The following is a 21,176-nucleotide window of genomic DNA, read 5'->3' as shown; positions in this document are numbered from 1 at the left end:
CAAACTCCTTTTTTCCTGGCGAACAGTATTTGAAGGGGTTAAAGCGCGGGAATCGAGACGAGCAGACACTCCTGCCGCTTCTGCAGTTCCCAGCGCCCCTCCGCTACCAGAGGGAAGAGCGCAGAAAGACGCCCCCCCTGTCAGAACTGTAGCCAAGGTAACCAGCCCGGATTTGCCGAGCGACGACCCGTTCGAGTCCCATCCTTTCGATCCGGGGGGAGAGCCAGATCTGTTTCCTGATGATCACGATCCATACGCGATGCCACGCGGCAAGGTGCTTTCGGATCTACAGGCTGCCCGCAAATATACTGGACACATGCGATCTCAAAGGACAGACCATTGAAACAATGTAAACTTAAAAACGGGTGTCAACAAGTTGTGTTAACAGGTCTTATTGACACAGGCGCCGATGTTACCGTAATCTCCCAAGCTAAGTGGCCGAGCCAGTGGAAATTAATTCGCACTGCACAGCCATTAGCAGGAATAGGGGGAATTGGTAACAGTTATCAGAGTGAAGATATTATTCAAATCATTGGTCCAGAGAACAGGGTAGCTAGTATTAGACCTTTTGTATTGCCAGTGCCATTGAATCTGTGGGGAAGGGATGTTTTGTCACAATGGGGATTGCACTTGGAAACGGGTTTTTAACAAGGGTCACTGTAGAGGGGCGTGAAATCCCACAATTAACCTGGAAAACACAGGATCCAGTGTGGGTGAACCAGTGGTTCTTATCAGAAGAAAAACTTAACACCCTCTGCGGAATCAGCATTACAAAGAGTTTGCAGAGCCATCGAACAGAGGCAAGCTTCTCGGTGGGACCCTAATTTATTCTTACAATTAATAATTTTAGAGGATGGTGTAAAATATTGTGGCATGATTTTTCAGTGGGACACCACGCTTACAGATCCATTGTTGATTTTAGAGTGGATTTTCCTGCCCAATCAATCCTCTAAAACTATTTTACAGCGGCCAGAGATGTTTTCTCAAATCATTATGAAAGCCAGAGAGCGACTGTTAACTCTTTCCGGCAAATCTTTCTCTACAATTTATATGCCTGTTACTGAATTGTATCTTTCTTTTCTCCTACAGAATTCACTTCCTTTTCAGATTGCCGTACAGGACTTCACGGGACAATTTTCAAATCATTTTCCTCCGCATAAACTCTTTCGCTTGTCCTTTTCTCTTGCAGAAGTTCCAAAGAGAAGTGAAGTTCCTTTACAAGCAGTTACTGTGTTTACAGATGGTTCAGGTGCCTCTCATAAAGCTGTAGTTGTATGGAGAGACCCTGAAACCAAGGATTGGCAATCTGATATCACCTTCCACCCAGGTTCTCCTCAGCTTGTTGAATTAGCAGCTGTGACTAGAGCTTTTTCTCTTTTCAATAACCAACCTTTTAATATTATTACAGACTCGGCTTATGTAGCAGGTATTGTTCTCCGAGCAGAAGCTTCAGTGCTCAGAGAAATTTCCAACTTGCAACTGTATAATCTGCTCAGAGCACTGATTGATCTTATCAACAAACGGCAACACGCCTTCTTTATTATGCATATTAGGTCTCTCAGGTTTTAATGTTTCTCTGTTTGCTGACTTTTCAACTGGATCTTGCGAAGCAAGCCCTTCACTTGGAAATTGTTCAGCAGAACTGATTTTGGGGCTGACAAAGTCACTCCCCTGGGATCCACAAGAATTAAATCTATTGGGGTCCCAGGCAGTCGGCAATGTATCAGGAAACTGGACACCTACTTGTATAGTCCTTGGTCCTAAGTATGCTGCTAGACCATACCCTGATACATGGCCGGACATCAGTCCTACGTCTGGAGATTATAGACTGGGATCAGGATATTGTGGGTACAATGGGTCTAAGCCAATGCCGGTGATAGGGACTACACATAACCCAAAAGCTAACATTAAACTTATTTGGGTTAGAAAAACTGCTAAGGCTTTGCCCCCCACAGTGTTTTTGATCTGCGGTGATAGGGCCTGGCAAGGCATTCCACGTAATGCGGTAGGTGGACCTTGCTATCTAGGCTCATTAACCCTTTTTGCTCCTCGCTATGCTGAATTAAGGCAGATAGTTAACCCTATATATCATGCTCGTAACGCAAGTAGTCTAGGCCTCACACCACAGTGTGATGATAATGTTAAGCTTTTAAATGTAGCTGCTAGAACTGCTTTAGCTCTTTTTATTCCTGGTGCTGCCGCAGGAAACGCGCTTACTAACCTCGCTGGATTAGCATGTTGGGCTGAAAAGCAAGCAAATATTACTACTGAAATTTTAGATAATCTTTTAGTGGATCAAAATAGTTTGCGACACGCTTTATTGCAAAATCGTGCTGCTATAGATTTTTTATTGTTAGCCCAGGGTCATGGCTGTCAGGAGTTTGAAGGCATGTGCTGTATGAATCTCTCTGATCATAGTGACAGCATCCACGCAAGCATCATGCAGTTGAAGCGTCACACACAGAAGATTCAGCAACAAATAAACCCTCTCGGCGATGCTTTCACAACCTGGCTTCATAATATGGGACTTACAGGATGGCTTTTATCTTTTGTTAAAATTCTTTGTTATACTGGGTTTGTAATTCTGATTTTGCTTTTGTTATTGCCTTGTCTTTTTCAATGTATCCAGCGAGTATTTGATAGAACTGTTTCTAAAATTTTTCTTGTGCAACAGAAGGGGGGAGATGTAGGAATAAAGGCAGCATGTATTGATAGCACAGAACAATTGATGGAGACAGGCTGGTTATCACTCAAACCATGGAGTGAACCTAGCCCCGGGCATGCTGGATAAGCACGGGACTTTCTGCAGATGCAGACCCCCTTGCTTACAAGTATGCTAGATAAGCACGGGACTTTCTACAGACTCCCTTGCTTGCAAGATCTCCTGAAAAACAGATGAGTGGTGTAAAACAGAGGTTGTTATCTCCCTACCATGTAACTAATCGCGTAGTAACATGCTAACTGTAACTAATCAATCAGGTAATTCCATATGTTATGCGAGATAAGAATAAGGTATATAACTGTGTGTAAGAGTACGAATAAACGGAGTTAGTTTGCATCAAACTGTTTCCCCGTCCTTCGTGCGGCAAAATCACACTTGGAGATGCCTTCTTGAAACAGGATGAACCAAGTAGAGATTCAGTGTTTGCAACCTTTTTATTGTAAATCTGATCTGCTACCTTATATTCAGTTTTCATGACTTTTATCTGGAGGGGGACCAATTGTCAGTAGAGATCAAAATATTAAAAAATAAATGTGTTTGGATTTCAGTTAGTGTTTCTTAGCAGTGGATCGTCATTGTAAAGTTAAATTTTCCTGGAATAAGTACTTAAGGAAAAAAAAAAGTTATCACTTAGGAATATTGTTGAAGTCATTTGTGAATGTGGTTTATATGTTCTAGGTTCAAAATGTTATGATGTTACTTTATTATCAATCATGTCTTTTAAAAATCATAGTTGTTTTGAGGATTTTCACTATTTTCCTGTAATTTGTGAGGTTTTATGAGTTTAGAGGAGAGTCTTTCCTATTTTAGGTGAAAACTTCAAGGCCAAATGGTGGCAGTGACACTGACAATACATAAAGTTTTGTGAAGGGTATGATGTGAACATGATACAAATAATTATTTTTCACTTAATGTTTATTCCTGTTCCTTCAGTTATAATGGGCAAGTAATCTAGATCAATATAAGATTTTTTAAGCAGCGCTTTCTCTTTCAGCCAGCAGGTTGGAGGAAGTAATCTGTTTCTTTGTCTGTTTTAATCTTATGTTAAGCTCCGAAAATAGATCCTGTCTGAATGTTGTATTTATGATTACTTTCTGGCTTAGCTGCTTATGCAGAATGACTAACGTTGGGCAGGCTCACCTTGGATGCAACACCACATCGTCTGCCCTACTGGGGCTAAACAGGAGGTGTGATGCCTGGCTATGGGGAGCTTTCTTCAGGTTGTCTGCTGTTGGCTAAAAGCCATGCTGCATGCTTTATAGCAGCATTTGATGGTTGCTGCTGTGTTGAAGCCATTATATTTGGTATCAATGTGTAAAGGATTATATTTAATATCCACAGCTTTTTTAATAGGAATCTTTTAAATTACTCTGCTAAACAGAGTGCAAAGCATTCAACACTGTCCCACACAACATAGAATCATAGAATTTTCAGGGTTGGAAGGGACCTTTAAGATCATCCAGTTCCAACCCCCCTGCCATGGGCAGGGACACCTCCCACTAGATCAGGTTGCTCAGAGCCCCATCCAACCTGGCCTTAAAAGCTTCCAGAGATGAGGCTCCTACCACCTCCCTAAGCAACCTGTTCAGTGTCTCACCACCCAGTTTAGAGACATTCTGATCTCTAAAATGGAACAATACGGATTTGGTGCGTGGACCACTTGTTGGATAAAGAACTGGCTGTCTGATTGCACCCAAAGAGTTATATCAATGGCTCAGTATCCTAATGGAGCAATGTAAGTGGTGTTCCTCAAGGGTCAGTACTCAGACCAGTGCTATTTAATATTTTTGTCAGTGATGTGGACAGGGGAATGAAATGCACCCTCATCAAGTTTGCTGATGAGACCAAACTGTGTGGTGAAGTCACCACGCTGGAGGGAAGGGATGGCATCCAGAGGGACCTTGACAGGCTGGGGAAGTGGGCTCGTGCAAACTGCATGAAGTTCAACAAGGCCAAGTGCAAGGTTCTGCAGCTGGGTCGAGGCAATCCCATGCATGAATACAGGTTGGGAGGAGAAAGGATTGAGGGCAGCCCTGAGGAGAAGGACTTGGGGTTGGTGGTTGACCAGAAGCTCAACATGAGCCATTAATGTGTGCTTGCAGCCCAGAAAGCCAACCGGGTCCTGGGCTGCATCAAAAGAAGCACAGACAGCCCATTGAGGGAGGTGATTCTCCCCCTCTGCTCTGCTCTTGTGAGACCCCACCTGGAGTGCTGTGTCCAGCTCTGGAGTCCCCAGCACAAGAAGCACACAGAGCTCCTAAACCATGTCCGGAGGAGGGCCCTTAAAATAATCAGAGGGCTGAAGCACTCTCCTCTATGAAGGCAGTCTAAAGAAATTGGTGGTGTTCAGCCTGGAGAAAAAGAGACTTTGAGGTGACCTTATAGCAACCTTCCAATGTTTGAAAGGGGCCTACAAGAAAGCTGGGGTAGAGCTTTTTACATGGGTGTATAGTGAGAGAACAAGGGGAAATGGCTTCAAAGTTGAAGAGGGAAGATTTAGCTTAGAGATTAGGAAGAAATTCTTTAATTTGAGGGTGGTGAGATGCTGGAGCAAGTTGCCCAAAGAAGTTGTGGCTGCCCCCTCCTTGGTAATGTTCAAGGGCAGGTTGGATGGGGCCTTGAGCAACCTGGTCTAGTGGAAGGTGTCCCTGCCCATGCAGAGGGGTTGAAGCTGGATGATCTTTAAGGTGCCTTCCAACCCAAACCATTCTATGAAACATAAGGCAAATGTTAAAGAGATAAAACTTGACAGAAAAGGTGGTGGCAAGGTTAAATATTTGCTAGTTCTTAAGCTTTGGCATGAGAATGTTCTAAGACAGCTCATGGCAAATGAAAGGCATAGCTCATGGCAGGTGAATGTACTCAAGCATGTATAGGCTTTTGAAGGGTTTTGGTGTCTGTACAAACTTTAAGTGACTGTGTTGAAATACTTACATATTTAGTATAGGGTTGTTTTACTGCTGAGTCCTTGTTGCAATTGCAATAGTTACCGCTGTAGTCCTTGAGAAGGAGAAATTCCCATATAAGGGCATTGAAGATTGTGTCTGCTTTCAGGTTATGTTTGCAACAATGTCAGCTGAAAAAATCACCCTACTTGTTTTTTCTGGATCTAACTTTCCAAGTAACTACAGAAATACATGACAAAGAACTTGACCACTGGCTGGATAGATGTGAAGAAGAATTTATATTTACTCCATATTAGATTGTTTTAATGGTAGCCTTTCATTATTTCTTTCTGACTAATTCTTTTTAGGATAATAAGGAGAAATGACTTTTCTTCATTTATAGTACTGTGTCCTAGCCCTGCACAGGTTTTCAGAATACGGGAAAAAGTATTTAAGGAATGAAAAGGCTCTTTCCTGTTCCCAGCTGCTTCCTTGCATCTATTACATTTTTGCCTTGTCAGCCAAGCATGGTGTGCAAAAGCAGTTACAGTTTCATAGAACTATAGTGTGAACACCTCTCTAAGAGACAGATAATGCATGTAATAATTTTTAGAGTAGAACTACCTTTAAAATAACTTAAATGAGAAAAGCTTGCAATAGTTTATTTGATTACCGATATCCATTTATAGGGAAGGCACTGAGTTTGTCCAGCCAAGATGAGTGAGCTCTAGATCAAGAGTCAGGGGGCAGTTTCAGTGCCTGCATGCAAGCTCGGTATTTAAATTTGCATTATATCATAGTTGTCTTGACTCAGGACATCTTTAGTTAAAAAAAAGTTTGCCCAGTATAATAATGGAAACATTGATAATTTTAAAAATTTATTGGGAATCTTAAACATCTTTCAGAGCATGTTTAAAAGTGTTTCCAGTATCGATTAAAGAAACAAAATTTCTGGTTATGGAACTCCATGTTGGAGTAAACTTCAGTAAAAGTAAACGACATGTTTTATTAAAATCAATCTAAATGCACTTTTGAGAATTTTCAGAGTTTGCTTCACTGTTGCACTGTTTCTTTCTTTCACCTTGCTGTGGAGGAATCAGCTACAGTATTTGTGAAAAAGGGAAAATTGTCTGAAAGGTGTATAAATTCAGTGTTCAGTTTGCTTGTGCTGCCTTCCTCATGCTTGCAGCTTTTGAAGAAAAATGGTGTGTTGCTGCCCTAGTTATCTGTCAATACAGTGTTTTAACAAAAAATCCACCAAGGGAAGCATTAAGGATTGAAGTGTTGTCCTTCGTCAAAAGAATTAATTTGTAGGGAGCTGTATCTGATAAAGGACATGTAATGCTCATGACCTTTATTTCTGAGACCCATAGGATGAACATACATAGAACACCTCTAAAGCTGGTTATGAAGTTGAAGAATCAATAAAGTATCAGTATGTTCTAGTAGTTTGTTTTAATAATTCCCAGTTTTTCATTTCCTAGAAGGTATTTCAGTATGCTATATTGACTATAACATTTGTTGTAGCAAAGTGTGACAGTTTCTGGCCAATAGTGCATTTTTTTGTTTGTTTTTTTTGTTTGTTTTTTTTTTGGTTGTTTTGTTTGGTTGTTTTTTTTGTTTGGTTGTTTTTTGGTTGGTTGTGTTTTTGGTTGGTTGTGTTTTTGGTTGGTTGTGTTTTTGGTTGGTTGTGTTTTTGGTTGGTTGTGTTTTTGGGTGGTTGTGTTTTTGGGTGGTTGTGTTTTTGGGTGGTTGTGTTTTTGGGTGGTTGTGTTTTTGGGTGGTTGTGTTTTTGGGTGGTTGTGTTTTTGGGTGGTTGTGTTTTTGGGTGGTTGTGTTTTTGGGTGGTTGTGTTTTTGGGTGGTTGTGTTTTTGGGTGGTTGTGTTTTTGGGTGGTTGTGTTTTTGGGTGGTTGTGTTTTTGGGTGGTTGTGTTTTTGGGTGGTTGTGTTTTTGGGTGGTTGTGTTTTTGGGGGGTGGTTGTGTTTTTGGGGGGTGGTTGTGTTTTTGGGGGGTGGTTGTGTTTTTGGGGGGTGGTTGTGTTTTTGGGGGGTGGTTGTGTTTTTGGGGGGTGGTTGTGTTTTTGGGGGGTGGTTGTGTTTTTGGGGGGTGGTTGTGTTTTTGGGGGGTGGTTGTGTTTTTGGGGGGTGGTTGTGTTTTTGGGGGGTGGTTGTGTTTTTGGGGGGTGGTTGTGTTTTTGGGGGGTGGTTGTGTTTTTGGGTGGTGGTTGGTTGGTTGGGTGGTGGTTGGTTGGTTGGGTGGTGGTTGGTTGGTTGGTTGGTGGTTGGTTGGTTGGTGTTTGGTTGGTTGTTGTGTTTGGTTGGTTGGTTTTTGCTATGCTATGTTGCATTTATAAGACAAGAAGACCCAAACGGCAACAAAACCCCAAATAACAAAAAGTAACATCAATTTTGATTTTTCTTAGCATTCTGTTAATACAGTAAGGTAGGACCCGTCAGAACTCCGCTAATTAGGGTGGTGCTTTCTGTAAGGTGTTTGAAATTTGTACTGGGGAATACAGTGGCCTGCTTGGCAGATGTAGGAATGTGACCAGTCAGTTTACAATCTCACGTTCAAGTAGCTTTGTAGTATATTGAGCTGCATACTGGTTTTAGTTTTGCTTATAGAATTTTTAAAATGTTTTATTTCTGAGAAACTTCAGTAGTGCTAGGTTTGGTGTTCTAATAGCAAGTTTGTCTTTCTTAGGAAATAAAGCCTCAGAGCCATTACAACCACGGATATAGTGAATCTCTTGGACGGAAAAGCCACATTGATGATTACAGCACTTGGGACATTGTCAAAGCCACGCAGTAAGTTGTGGTTTGTTTGTGGTTTTGGTTTGGTTTTTTGTTTAGTTGTTTTTTTGGTGTGTTAGATTTGTCTGTGTCTGCATTATTTAAAAAGCATTAAAATGGATTTATGTTATTTATTTGCATGAAGTGAAAGGTGACCTGTATTTGTAGATAACAGTAGTAGAAGATTTCAAAAATGAGCTCTTCAAAATTACTGTTAAACAAATTTATGAGCATTGTATGAAAATATGTGGGAGGAATTATGATAAGTTGTAAATATGGATGATTGCTGGACAGATTGTTGGAAGACAACGTACAGTTATCTTCCTGCTGGTATTGATGTTTATTTTCTGTAGGTGATGATTAAGAAGTAAGTGGGTAACATTGGTATGCAACCGAAAGGATTTCCCTATTTGCTGGCATCATTATAGCTTAGAAGGAATGAGTCTGTGTAACTTCCTTCAGTGTCTCTGATTGTACAGTTTCGGTGCTGCTGTGCAACTGATTTTATTGCTGAGAAAGGATTGTAGGAGTAAACTGTGTGCAAATATAATTGTGTTCTTAATGCAAATGAATTGCACAAATCTGTGTACACACTAATTCGCAAGACTTTCTGAAGAATTGTCGTGACGCTTTTTTGCTTATTATTTACCATTCAGCAACCACAGCCCCTGTCACTTTTCTTCACTGTGTTGAGATGATAAAGATTTTTGTAGTGTTTTTGGTTTTGTTGTATTATTAATTTTAATGATTAAACTATTGGGTGTGTTGCTGAGCTTTTTGCTTTTTTCTTAAAAGTATATTTTTCTTTCCTTTTTTCTATTAAAGGCGTCTTCTCCAACTGAAAGCAGCCTTGCAACTCTTGAGTGTTATGCAGGCCCCATGCAGTTTTAGGAAGTATGTCCTTTGCTTCACTTTTTTGTTTTGAGTTGTGAGGAGTTTAAGTTCTTTAAGTAGATTTTGACTGACTCTGCAACTGTTGCTCTAAATACCTTCATGGTGATGCTACAATCCTCAGTCCTCATATTAGGGCATTTTTAGAATTTAAAATACTGGCATAGAGTCAAACAAACTGCTTCCTTTTACAAGTTACCTGCTTCCATTTGTGTATGTTCCTTATATATTTGATACCCTAACACACATTTTCCCCACCAGCCCTCAAACTGGTGAGCTGATCTGTGATTTCAGTTGCATTGTTGCAGTTCTTTTCTGGTCTCCTCAAACAAGAATCAGAAGGGCTGTGAGTTATCCCCGTGCATTCCTTCCTAGTCATGATGAGGTGTGATTTGCAGAGAGGATGACATTTCACAAACAAGGACTTGACTCATGTCATAGCCCTAATGGTGTCACAGTTTGGACAGTGGCTAGGCAGTGACAGATGCTCTCTGTTATTCCCACTTGCCTCCCAGAGAGAAGGGAATAAGAGCCACTTTATACTGAGCACCATGGGAAGGAATACTGTGGTTGGTCCATTTGGGTCACCTGAACCATCTGAACCATCCTTTCCTCCCATGGGTTGCTCCTCATCAATGGGCTGACAGCTGCTGGTGGTGTTCCAGGCAGGGTTTTTCTGTCTTGGTCCTCTCAAACCAGGACAAATGGTTAATATTACAAGGAAGAGGGATCATCAGCATGCATATATGATCAAGTTGTGACTAGGGAGAGCTCAGGTTTATTTTAAGTATTTGCTAGGATTTGAGGGCCATGTTACATAGAACAGCTGTTTTAAAGGGAAACATCTCTGAAATTTAAGATAGAAAATAAACCCACCAAATATAATAAAAAGTAAGCTTGAAGTAAAAAAAATGCTGCTAATATATTGAGTCAATGTTAAAAATATATACAGTCCCTATAAAAATTATGTAGTTACTTTTGTAGAAATATGATCTATTATATATATATCCAAAATAGATTATCCTCTGCCACTTGTCCTCAAAAATCAATATACACTTAAATTAAAATATCTGCTGACTTTGTTTAAATTTTATTTCAGACAAAGTTTTGTAAAAAAGGCCCACTCATATCTCTCCAAGGACTCCCTTCCCCAACCAGATTAGTAAATTCAAGTAAAATGTAGTAAAATTGAAGAATTATTTTCAGTTTCTTAATTTGGATAGTTTGTTTATTTCCAGGTATGGACATGTGGCATTCATGTGGGATTGACAGCACATTTTTTGTCTTTTTTTTCAGACTTCTTCAAAACTTGCACAAGAGAAAATAGCAGGGTTTTTAGTATGATATGGTCAAATGATAGATGCATGCATTTGTTAAATGAAATTCTGTTGGTCTTGAGAGTGGTCACAGTTAATGGTAAAATAAACTTGTGTATATTCGTTTTAAAAAAAAAATCTGTCAGGCAAAATAATTTGGTGTTTCATACAACACTGCTTAAATTTCAGGCTTCTTGAAAATTAGGAGGTGCATTTCATTATAGCATAGAATTGTTTGCTATTAAATTTGTGATAATCCAAGCAGGAAGCAATCACCTAGTAGGAGAAGATAGTAGTTTAGTTTTTTTAATAATCATTGTTGCTCTTACCCTGCTCCATGTGCTACAGTATTAAAAGTATCTCCTGTGAGAGTTATATTACTGTTGCAACATAAAGGAACATAGCTCCTTTAAAGGTGATGATGAAAAATGTGATAGAAGTGTTTAAATCTCATCTGTACTTCATATATGCTGTTTAACTGTAGAATTTTGATCTTGATACATGGAAGAATTCTGGAATGGCTCACGTGGCAAGTGCAGGCTCAGCCAGAGGATCAGCATGAGTTCAGGAAAGGCAGGTCCTGCCTGACCAAACTTATCTCCTTCTGTGACCAGGCGACCTGCCCAGTGGACAAGGAAAAGGCTTTTTGTTGTGTGGGTGTTGTGTCTGGACATTAGTAAAGCCTTTAACTCTGTCTACACAGCATTCTCCTAGAGCAGCTGCTGGCTCATGGCATAGACAGGTGTTCTTATCTCTGGGTTAAAAGCTGGCTGAATAGCCAGGCCCAGAGGCTTGTATGCAGTTGAGCTGGAGTTAAATCTAGTTGGTAGTCTGTCACCAGTGGTGTTACCCAGGTCTCAGTTTTGGGGCTGGTCTTGTTCAATATCTTCATCAGTTCAATATCTTGCTTCCTCAGCAAGTTTGCAGATGACACCAAGTGGAGTAGCAGTGTTGATCTGCCTGAGGGTGGGAAGGCTCTGCTGCAAAGGGACCTGGACAGGTTGGATTCATGAGCTGAGGCCAATTGTATGAGGTTTAGCAAGGCCAAGTGTCAGGTCCTGCCCTTTGGTCACAACAATTCCATGATAGGCTACAAACTTGGGGAAGAGTGGCTGGAAAGCTTCCAGGCAGAAAAGGCCCTGGAGGTGCTGGTTGGCAGCCAGCTGAGTGTGAGCCATCAGTGTGCTCAGGTGGCCAAGAAGGCCAACAGCATCCTGGCCTGTGTCAGGAACAGTGTGGCCAGCAGGAGAAACTTCTTTGCTGAGAGAGTAGTTAGGCTCTGGAATGGGCTGCCCAGGGAGGTGCTGGTGGTGGAATCACCATCCCTGAAAGTACTTAAAAGCAGTGTAGATGAGGCACTTCAGGACATGTTCTAGTAGGCAGGGTGACATGGCTAATGATAAATATATTTATTGTACTGGGGAGGAAGGGCATGTTGACTTTTAGATGTGGTGATCTGAGAGCTCTTTTCCTACAGTGGCAATTCTGTAATCAGTAACTTTCCTGCCCCTCCTCCTTTCACCAAGTTCAAGAAACACATATTAAAGTGATCACGTCTTAATGTTAGAGATAATCACATTTAATTATTTACAGGGCTTAGAGTAGCCTTTTCTTCTGTATCAACAGCAATAAACTGTAGGCTTAAACCAGTACCAGCTAATCTGCCTGTTGACTCTAACCAAGTGGGAGCAGTCTAACACTTCCAATGCTGCATGAAGACCTAGCCAGAAAAAAAAGTAAAAATTATGCAGGAACACTGTGGCCAGCAGGAGAAGGGAAGTGATTGTACCCGTGTTCTCAGCCCTGGTGAGGGCACACCTTGAGTACTGTGTTCAGTTCTGGGCCTCTCACTACAGGAAAGACATTGAGGTGCTGAAGTGAGTTCAGAGAAGGGCAACCAAGCTGCTGAAGGGTCTGGGGAACAAGTCCTGTAGGGGAGGCTGATGGAACTGGCATTGTTCAGTCTGGAGAAGAGGAGGCCGAGGTGGGATGTTACTGCTCTCTACAGCTACCTGAAAGGAGGTTGTAGTGAGGTGTGTGCTGGCCTCTTCTCTCAAGTAAATAATGATAGGATTAGAGAAAATGGTCTGAAGTTGCACCAAGTGAGGTTTAGTCTAGATACTAGGAAAAACTGAGAGAGTAGTTAGGCTCTGGAATGGGCTCCCCAGGGAGGTGGTAGTGGTGGAATCACCATCCCTGAAAGTATTTAAAAGCGGTGTAGATGAGGCACTTCAGGACATATTCTAGTGGGTGTGGTGTTTTTTTCTGGGATGGTAGTTGGATTTGGTGGTCTGAGAAGTATTTCCTGCCTGTGACAATTTTATGAGCACTTTTTTGAGATGTGTAGTTTATTGGCACTTGAGTACAGAGAAATAAAACAACATTAGGAAAATAGTGCATTTGCAATTTTTCAGCAAGGGAAAAAAGCTTTGAAGCTTTATATATTTTTCCAGAGTCTGTGTTTGTTGTTTCATACCTTGTTGAACTGTAAGTATACTTTGTCTTCTTAATCTCTACATTGGACACGTATTAAATTAACATGCTCATACACTCTGAGCTACAAATCTAATAACCTCTTAAGTCAGATTAAGACTTTGTGTAGAAAAGAGTAGTTCAGCTAATGCTCTCATTGCAAAGAGTTTATAATTGTTTATAATTCCGTATTACGTGCCTGATAAAGTCTCACTTGTTTATAATTCCGTATTACGTGCCTGATAAAGTCTCACATGGATGTGGGGACCTAGGCATACTTTATAAAAAAAAATATCTGTGTTTGTTTTGCAGAAACTTATGCTGGAGTAAAAATCATAGTGTTTGGGTTTACTGCCTATCGTAGAAGGGAACTTGTCAATGACTATGTTTTAAACATATCCAGGGGCATCAAGGTGGTGTTAAAAGTAGTGTCAGCCCTCCATCCTGAAAGTGTTACAAAATCTGTCATGTCTTTGCATCCGGTAGTTGTTTATAGTAGAATTGTTTCATTCATACCAGGTTTCCACTGTTTTTCTGAAGGCAGAAGCTGGCCACTCATGTATTTGTAAATCTATTTTCAAAGTGATAGTAAAAAAATTCCTCTATTCTTGCCTTTCTTATTGTAGTGGAGGAACATTTATACTAAGTAAGAACTGCTCTTGTAACTGCATAGAAAGTTTTAAAATTTCTTCTGCCTCTACAAAACCAGAGGGTGGGCTTTGTGCTGTGTGCTGTTTTCATTCCTTTTTAATATCATTTGTTGCTCTTACTGGACTTGCAGGGTGATGGAGACTAGTCAAAACAAAACAACAACAACAAAAAGTAATTGGTAATTTAAAAATGAAATTTAATGGAGATACGTTAAGTATGATTATCTCTTATGGCACCAGTGGCCCTGTGTCACCCAAGACTGTAATCGTAACTTTGAATATGATGTCTTGGGAAGGGTACTACATTAATATATCAACTTAAAAGTTTGTTTTTGTTTTAAATCTTTTAAGCCATGAAACTAAGGAAGAGTAGTACATGTTCACAGATAGGGAAGTCTATGATGGGTTATAGCTATGAGAACAAAACTTTAGGCTTTAATCCCTGTGTCATGATTTTTATTTCTGCTGAGAATGAATAGGCACTTTCTGCTTATTTCAGACTTGAGCGAACTTCAGCTCTGCTGAAATTGTTAAATAACCACTATGATCATGGATATTAAACATTAATAATATTAACAAGTGCTTTTTGTGACTTCTGTAAGATTGATTCCTTGTGCTCAGGTGTTATGATTTAATTATCGCAAGATTAACTTTTCTGATAGTTTTATTCACTGAGGACTTTCAAAATGAAGTTGTGTTGTGAAATGTTGTCAGCATGTGTCACACCCCACAAGGTGGATGTGGCACTGTCGTGTCCCACAAAGTGAGCAGGGCTCCCCCCATATGTGGGGGCCAAACAAAATACCAGGTCCCATGGAGTGGACACATCTTTACATCCCGGAGAGTGGGCACAGGTAGGGTTCCCCAGAGTGGGAGTTGACCCAGGAAGATTCAGACAGGACCCCCTTGCTTTCTCAACTCCTTCAGAGAGGAGCCTGGGTGTGGCTGGGCACAGTCTTCCTCCTCCTCTAATTAATCTCTTTTAACAACCCATTCAGTGAGGTTAAGTTTGGGAATTCTCTGCACAGTACTCAGGAGTAAGGTTATTAACCAGGAGGTTTGTATAAAACACAACTTTACTTAAAATTAAGTAAGGTTATAAAGCATGTGAGATTACAACTAGCACAATTATAAATGATGGTACTTTCAAAGCAATGGATTACAATTTAGCAAAAGTTATGATCTTGGCAGGAAGTTGTGGTCCCTGAATGGTGGGCGTGCATCCAGCATTTCGAGTGTGCCTCTTTTATGCCACCTGACCCCACCATTTGGGGGGGGGGCTTTGGCAAGGCCAGATGTTCACTTGGACCCCTCCAGATGGGATGAATGGGCAATAACCCTTATTTCTGCACATGCCCCCTCTCCAGTGGCTTTACCCAGGGCACACACAAGATGTCACTCTGCCTCCCCAGGGTGCAGCTTGCCTGCCCCTGTCCCTTATGGAATAAGGACAGTGTCCTGCCTGTCAGGGTGGCATCAAACAGCTCCCCTTGCAAGGACAGTGTTCAGCTGATCGGGATGGCCACTAAAGGAGGGGCTGCTCTTGTGAGAATAGGGCCCTGTTTATCAGGGTGGTTCCCCAAATGAGGGTCTCTCCCTGAGAGAACAGAGTCCAGGTGGCGATCGAATGAGGCCTCCACACGCGCACAGTGTCCACTTTGTCAGGGTGGCTGCTTTGAGACAAATATTCTTTTCAGGATTCTACAGCATGAAATATAAAAATTTGCTAAATCTTGCTTAAGAAAAGAATAGGATACATTTCAGAACATGCTTTTTTTCCTCCTCAGTATTACTCATGATGCATAGGCAACTGATATAAAAAACAAAATGGGATATATAAGGAATAATTCAAATTGGTGAGGGTTGGCCAAAGTGACAATTACTCCTGGGTTTTTTCAACTGTTAACAGAGGAGAATGGACAGACTGTAACATGGGTCCACATTCTCTATGCCTAGCCATTTGTGCCCGTGGAGTTTGATATTTCTGGAAGAAATGTTTCTGAAGTTCTGTCATCATTTGAACAGGAAGAACTAAAAAGGAAGGCTTCCAGACTCTGAGAGGGGCAGAATGCAAACGGAGGGATCTATTCCCTCACATTTCCTGCCATACTCTTCAGCATATCCAGCAGATATATATAGATATCTATCATGTTGTATATATATGTGTGTTTGTATATATTTGTATACTTTGGGGGGAGGGGGGGGGGGCAGGGGGGGGCAGCAGGCACGGAATACAGAGTAATTCTGTCCTTAGGTTTGTGGTCTCCTCAAACTGCTAAGCCATGACAAGGTCACATGGGATTTAGTGTTTTGGGTTTTTTTTTTAGCAACACTAGAAGTATAGCCACAACTATCTAGACAATTTTGAGGCTTTGGAACATAGGCAGGAGCTGAATTCCTCTTGTCTGAATCTCACTGTTAAAGTTCATAAAGCAGCTCTTCAGCTACCCCTTTGCATTTGGAAACAAAACTGTCTTACTGTTTAACACAAAAAGCATGAGAATGTATGAAAGGTTTTGTTCATATTTAACCACCATCATTCATAGGAATGAGACTTCAAAAGAGAAAAAAGATCTTATTTCTAATTGTGTTTCCAGGTAAAATAGCTTTGGTTGGAATTATAATGATAGCAAGATAAGAGTGAGCTCCTCCTGGCTTACCTACTGTTTGTTGGCATGGTGGTGTGATAACTGTAGAAAGGTTCTTTCCTAGTATTGTGGCCAATTTTTATGTTGAATATGCAGCAATGTTGGCAGTGTTTTGTTTCCAAGAGTCTGTATGCTTGCAGAGGAAAGATTAAAAAATGGAGGACGTATTGAAAATGCAATTAACTTCTAGGATACTAGTTCTGAAAATACTAAATTCAGAATATCTTAAACCTGGAATGGCAAATCAAATGTGACAGTTTAGTCATCAAAATGACTTAGAGACTCTGATAGTAAAATGAACCTGCATAATGGAATTTTTCTATGGAAGAACTAGTCCATTTCTTTCAGAATAAGGCAAACTCAACAGAAAATATGCTAATGTTTACAGCATCACCCTCTAGAATTCATCCAGATGCTAAAATTGTCTTAGCTTAATAGATCAGTCTCTTGTGGGCATTTGAATCTTTTTCTCCATTCCTCTTTCTTGAAGGGCATAGAGCCCTGTATAACAACATTATAATCACATGTATGCTGCATATCACAAATAGATGACTTTCTTATTTCTTAATCTAACAGTGGATCATGAACCCTTGGAGAAGGCAAAGTGAAGTCAAATGCAACACTGATGGAAGAAGGCAGTAGGTGATGTGAGAGAAAAAGTGCTGCGTTTGTAGGACAGAGCTCAAGAAACCATGACTGCATCACTTTCAGTATTTTATGCAATTGTAGAGGCCTGCTGTTTCCAGGAAGAGGAGCAAATTGTAAATTCTGAATCTTTCTTGCCAAGTAGATTGTCTAGATCCCTAAGACCTCTTGTGGCAATTTAATAAGTGGAAGAGCTATTAAATTATATCTTGTGTATTACATCTGATGTAATAAGTTATAATTGAGTTCAAGAGACCAAAATAAATTGCTAGGAACAGAAAAACTGATGGTGACTTAAATAAAATTGCTATAATTCTCATTCTTGGTTTAAATTTTGGGAAAGTATATTGTTTTCCTGTGAAGGCTTGTCTGATATATTACAGAACTTCATGATTTGTTTTTTGGCCAAGCGTTAGCAAGTACCTGTGACTTGCAGTTTGACTTCTAGTGGGGAGGAGGGGAAGTCAATGATGCTAAGTCTGGAGAAGGAATTAATTCCTACTCTGCTCCTTGTATCTGCAGTGGTCCTTGCCCACTGTCTCACAGCAGTGTATGGGTGAACTCTGGAAGGTGGTAGTTGTAACTACAGGATAATTAGAGCATGCTATTAGGGCTTCTGCAGGGGTGTTGGCCAACAGCATTCTACCTCAGCAGGCTGCAGAGCTGATCTACATGCTCTTCATAGCTCTCCTTTTCCTATCTCTTTAGCAAAGTTCTTCAGAAAGCAGCATCACATTTTCTTTAAGACTTGAGATTTACTTAAATAACATTTGAAAAAAACACAACAAAACACCTCCCTGCTCCACAACTCAAAGACTGTGATAGTGCTGTTTGGTTCATATTGTTTTGTGTAGTTAACTTGATAGGACACTCATCTAAATAATTTAGATGATTTACCATAACTTACCAATAGTAATGTGGTTTAACCCCATTGGGCAGCTCAGCCCCCCAGAGCTGCTCGCTCGCCTTCAATGGGATGGTGAAACAGATCAGAAGGGTTAAAGTGAGAAGTCATAGGCTGAGATAAAGTCAGTTTAATAGGAAAAATTAAATTTGCACGTGCAAGCAAAGCAAGGAATTAATTCACTGCTTCTCATCAGCAGGTAGGTGTTAAGCCATCTCCAGGACAGAGGGCTTTATCATGTCTAGTGGTTACTTGGGAAGGCAAATACCCTAACTCTTAATGTTCCCCTTCTGTCTCTTAGCCACACCTTTTATTGCTGAGCACAGGTGTGAAATGTGCCATCCCTTTAGTCAGCTGGAGTCAGCTTTCCTAGCTGTGTCCTCTCCTAGCTTCTTGTGGGCCCCAGCCTGCTCACTGGCAGGGCAGTGTGAGAAACAGAAAAGGCTTTGATGTAAGCACTGCTAGAACTTGGGTGTGTTAAGATGTGTTTTGGTACAAATTCGAAACACTGGCTCAGAGAAGCTACTATGGAGAAAATTAACTTGGTCGTAGCCAAAACCAGTACATGTAAGGAAAATCACAGAATCATAGAATTGCTCAGGCTGGAAAAGACCTTCAAGGTTATTGAGTCCAGCCTCATCCTAACCCTATTAGCTTATTCCCCATGACCCACCACAAAACCATGTCCCCAAGCTCCACATCCAGGTGATTTTTAAACCCATTTGGGGATGGAGACTCAACCACTTGCCTGGGGAACCTTTGCCAGTGCTTAGCAACCCTTTGTAAGGACCTTTCTCCTTATATCCAACCTAAATATCCTCTGATGCAACTTGAGGCCATTTCCCCTTTTCCTGTCATCTGTCACCAGTGAGAAGAGACCAACCCCACTCTCACTACAACCTCCTTTCAGGTATTTGTAAAGAGTGATAAGGTCTCCCCTCAGCCTCCATTTCCCCAGACCTAGTTTAAAGCCCTGTCTGTGAGTCCTGCCAGCTCCTGTCCTAGGACACTTTTCCCCTTTCAGGACAAGCTCTACCCATCTCTAGTCATCAGGCCTGGTCTCCTGTAAATTGAGCAATGGTCAAAAAAGCCAAACCCCTGCTGGTAGCACCAGGCTCAGAGCCATGTATTGATCTGCTGGCTCATCCTGATTAGTTCCTCATCATTCCCCACAACAGAAGGGATAGAGAAGAACACTCTAATGCTCCTGATCCCTTAACAAGCTGATGCAGAGCCCTGAAGTCTCTCTTCATTGCCCCTGGACTTCTGGTAATTACCTCATCACTGCCTACTTGAAAGATAAGTACTGGGTAATAATCTGTGGGTTTAACTAGGTTGGGGAGTTTATGCTGTATGTCCTTATTCCTGGCTCCAGGGGGGCAGCAGACTTCCCTACGAGGTGGATCTTGTCTGCATAAAGGGCCTCCTGTCCCCGTTAGGAGTGATCAGTCTATGACAAGGACCCATCTTTTTTTCTCATCTGCAGACGTTTTTGTGCAAGGCACAGTCTGGTTTGGCCTTGGAGGCACCTCCAAGTTTGGTGAACTACCCTCATCACCATTTGGCTCCCTTTGCAGAGTACTGAATCTGTGATTCAAGGTCACCTGGGGAGGTGGCACTGATTCCTCGGGGACACCCTTACCAAGCCATTTACACTGTGCAGGGACTTGTTGCCACTGCTCACTACCTTGTAGCCATTGCTCTTCACCAGCTGGAGAGGGGACCTAATCTATTGCACAAAAGATTTATACGATTGCCTCTTGCAATTCCCATTATTGTGTTCTTGTGTTCTTTGTATCTTTCCAATAACTTAGAATATTTTATGAATATAATTCCCTCTCTTTGTGTAATGCTACTTATTTAAGCAGAGTGAGAGTCAGCTACATTCAGTCTTAGGCAGTACAGCTTTTTACCTGGTGACTATTAAACCTAGTAGTGGGGCTGCAGGTCAATAATTTATTACATTATGGCTTCATTTAGTTATTTAAATGAAGGCAGCAGGCTTGTCTATAATAGGAAGGGTTGTCATAGCAGCTGACTGGAGTAGAACATCTTGTCAACAAAAGGGTGTTTTGCTATTATATATGAATCACTTTCCAGATTATGTCCAGGTGTTGTGTGTGTGATACTGTGCTGCACTAAGAGCAGAAGTTGCTGTCTTGCTTTCAGAAGTCTTTCTTTCCCCCATCTCATCTGCTGTCTCTTCTCACTCCTTATTGTTGGCTGACCTGCCTTTAGTAGTCCTAACCTGTTTCAGTGGCCCTTGGTTGCAGGTGTGGGGGAGGCCAGGATCAGTATGTGTTAAGCCATTTGAACTGGTACTCATCATTCCACACTGCTGATCTAGACTGGGACTTGGGAAATAGTGTGCCTCAAGATTGGCCAGACTTAGAACCTTATCAATATTCTGGCAGTAATGTGTGCTTGAGTGTGTGTGTCTTGTTTAGCTGGCTGCATATTTTTAAGTCTTCATAAAGCAAGCCTCTTTTCTCCCTGTTGTCCTCAACTGTTTAAAACCAAAGCCTTGTCACTAAAATTATTCATGACTGCTGCTTTTTTACTTGGTCTGAGGGACCAAATTTTACAGGCATGTTGCCAGTTGGTACATACTGAACAATCTTTGTTCTGAACTTTGAAAAGATTACAGGTATGACAGCATTTTCTAGCATTTTTCATTATTTCTAACATAACTTTCCTAAGGAATTGAAAATAACATGATGTAAGTAAGCTTTTATGCCTAGTACTTCTTTTTCAGTAGTATCCAAATAATTTATGTGCTCCAGACCTTTGTTGTGTTTGGAAAGCATTCCTGAAGTTTGTTGACTTGAGTTTTTTGAGGCTTTGCAATGGGAGCCCTGACCAGATTGAGGATCCATTCAAATACATGAAAGAAAAAGTAAGAATGGTAACTATGCCAGAAAAAAAGATCTCTCTGCAAGCTGATCAAGTGGAGCAAAAGGGCCTTGAGTTGTTGAAGACTCTCTTCTGCAGCAAGTGGAACATAAAATCTAGCAGCATAATGAAAACTTACTCAAATTTCAGACTTAAAATTCTGCTCTAGCAGAAGTCATATGTCACAGGGCATTGATTTCAAGGTGTGCCCACGAATCAGTCTCCTTTTTGAGACTTACCAGTTGTACAGACATGAAAATACAAACTTTATTTGCCTTTCAGCACTGCTTTTATTGCCACTAAAGCAAGTGATAAAACAGTGTATCAATACAAATACTATTTAATGTTGGAATTAGG

General features: G+C 41.0%; 1 protein-coding gene across 1 annotated transcript in view; it reads left to right on the top strand.

Annotated features, from left to right (window-relative positions):
* ZDHHC17 (zinc finger DHHC-type palmitoyltransferase 17) overlaps positions 1–21,176 on the top strand; it is an 81,296-nt gene that overhangs the window by 13,102 nt on the left and 47,018 nt on the right. Inside the window, exon 2 of the mRNA XM_071766442.1 lies at positions 8,313–8,416. Coding sequence (XP_071622543.1) covers positions 8,313–8,416 — 104 coding nt within the window. The remainder of the gene's footprint in view (positions 1–8,312; positions 8,417–21,176) is intronic.

This window comes from Heliangelus exortis, chromosome 1 (genome assembly GCF_036169615.1).
Source record: "Heliangelus exortis chromosome 1, bHelExo1.hap1, whole genome shotgun sequence".
Classification (NCBI taxonomy): domain Eukaryota; kingdom Metazoa; phylum Chordata; class Aves; order Apodiformes; family Trochilidae; genus Heliangelus; species Heliangelus exortis.
This window is presented reverse-complemented; position numbering and strand designations above follow the sequence as displayed.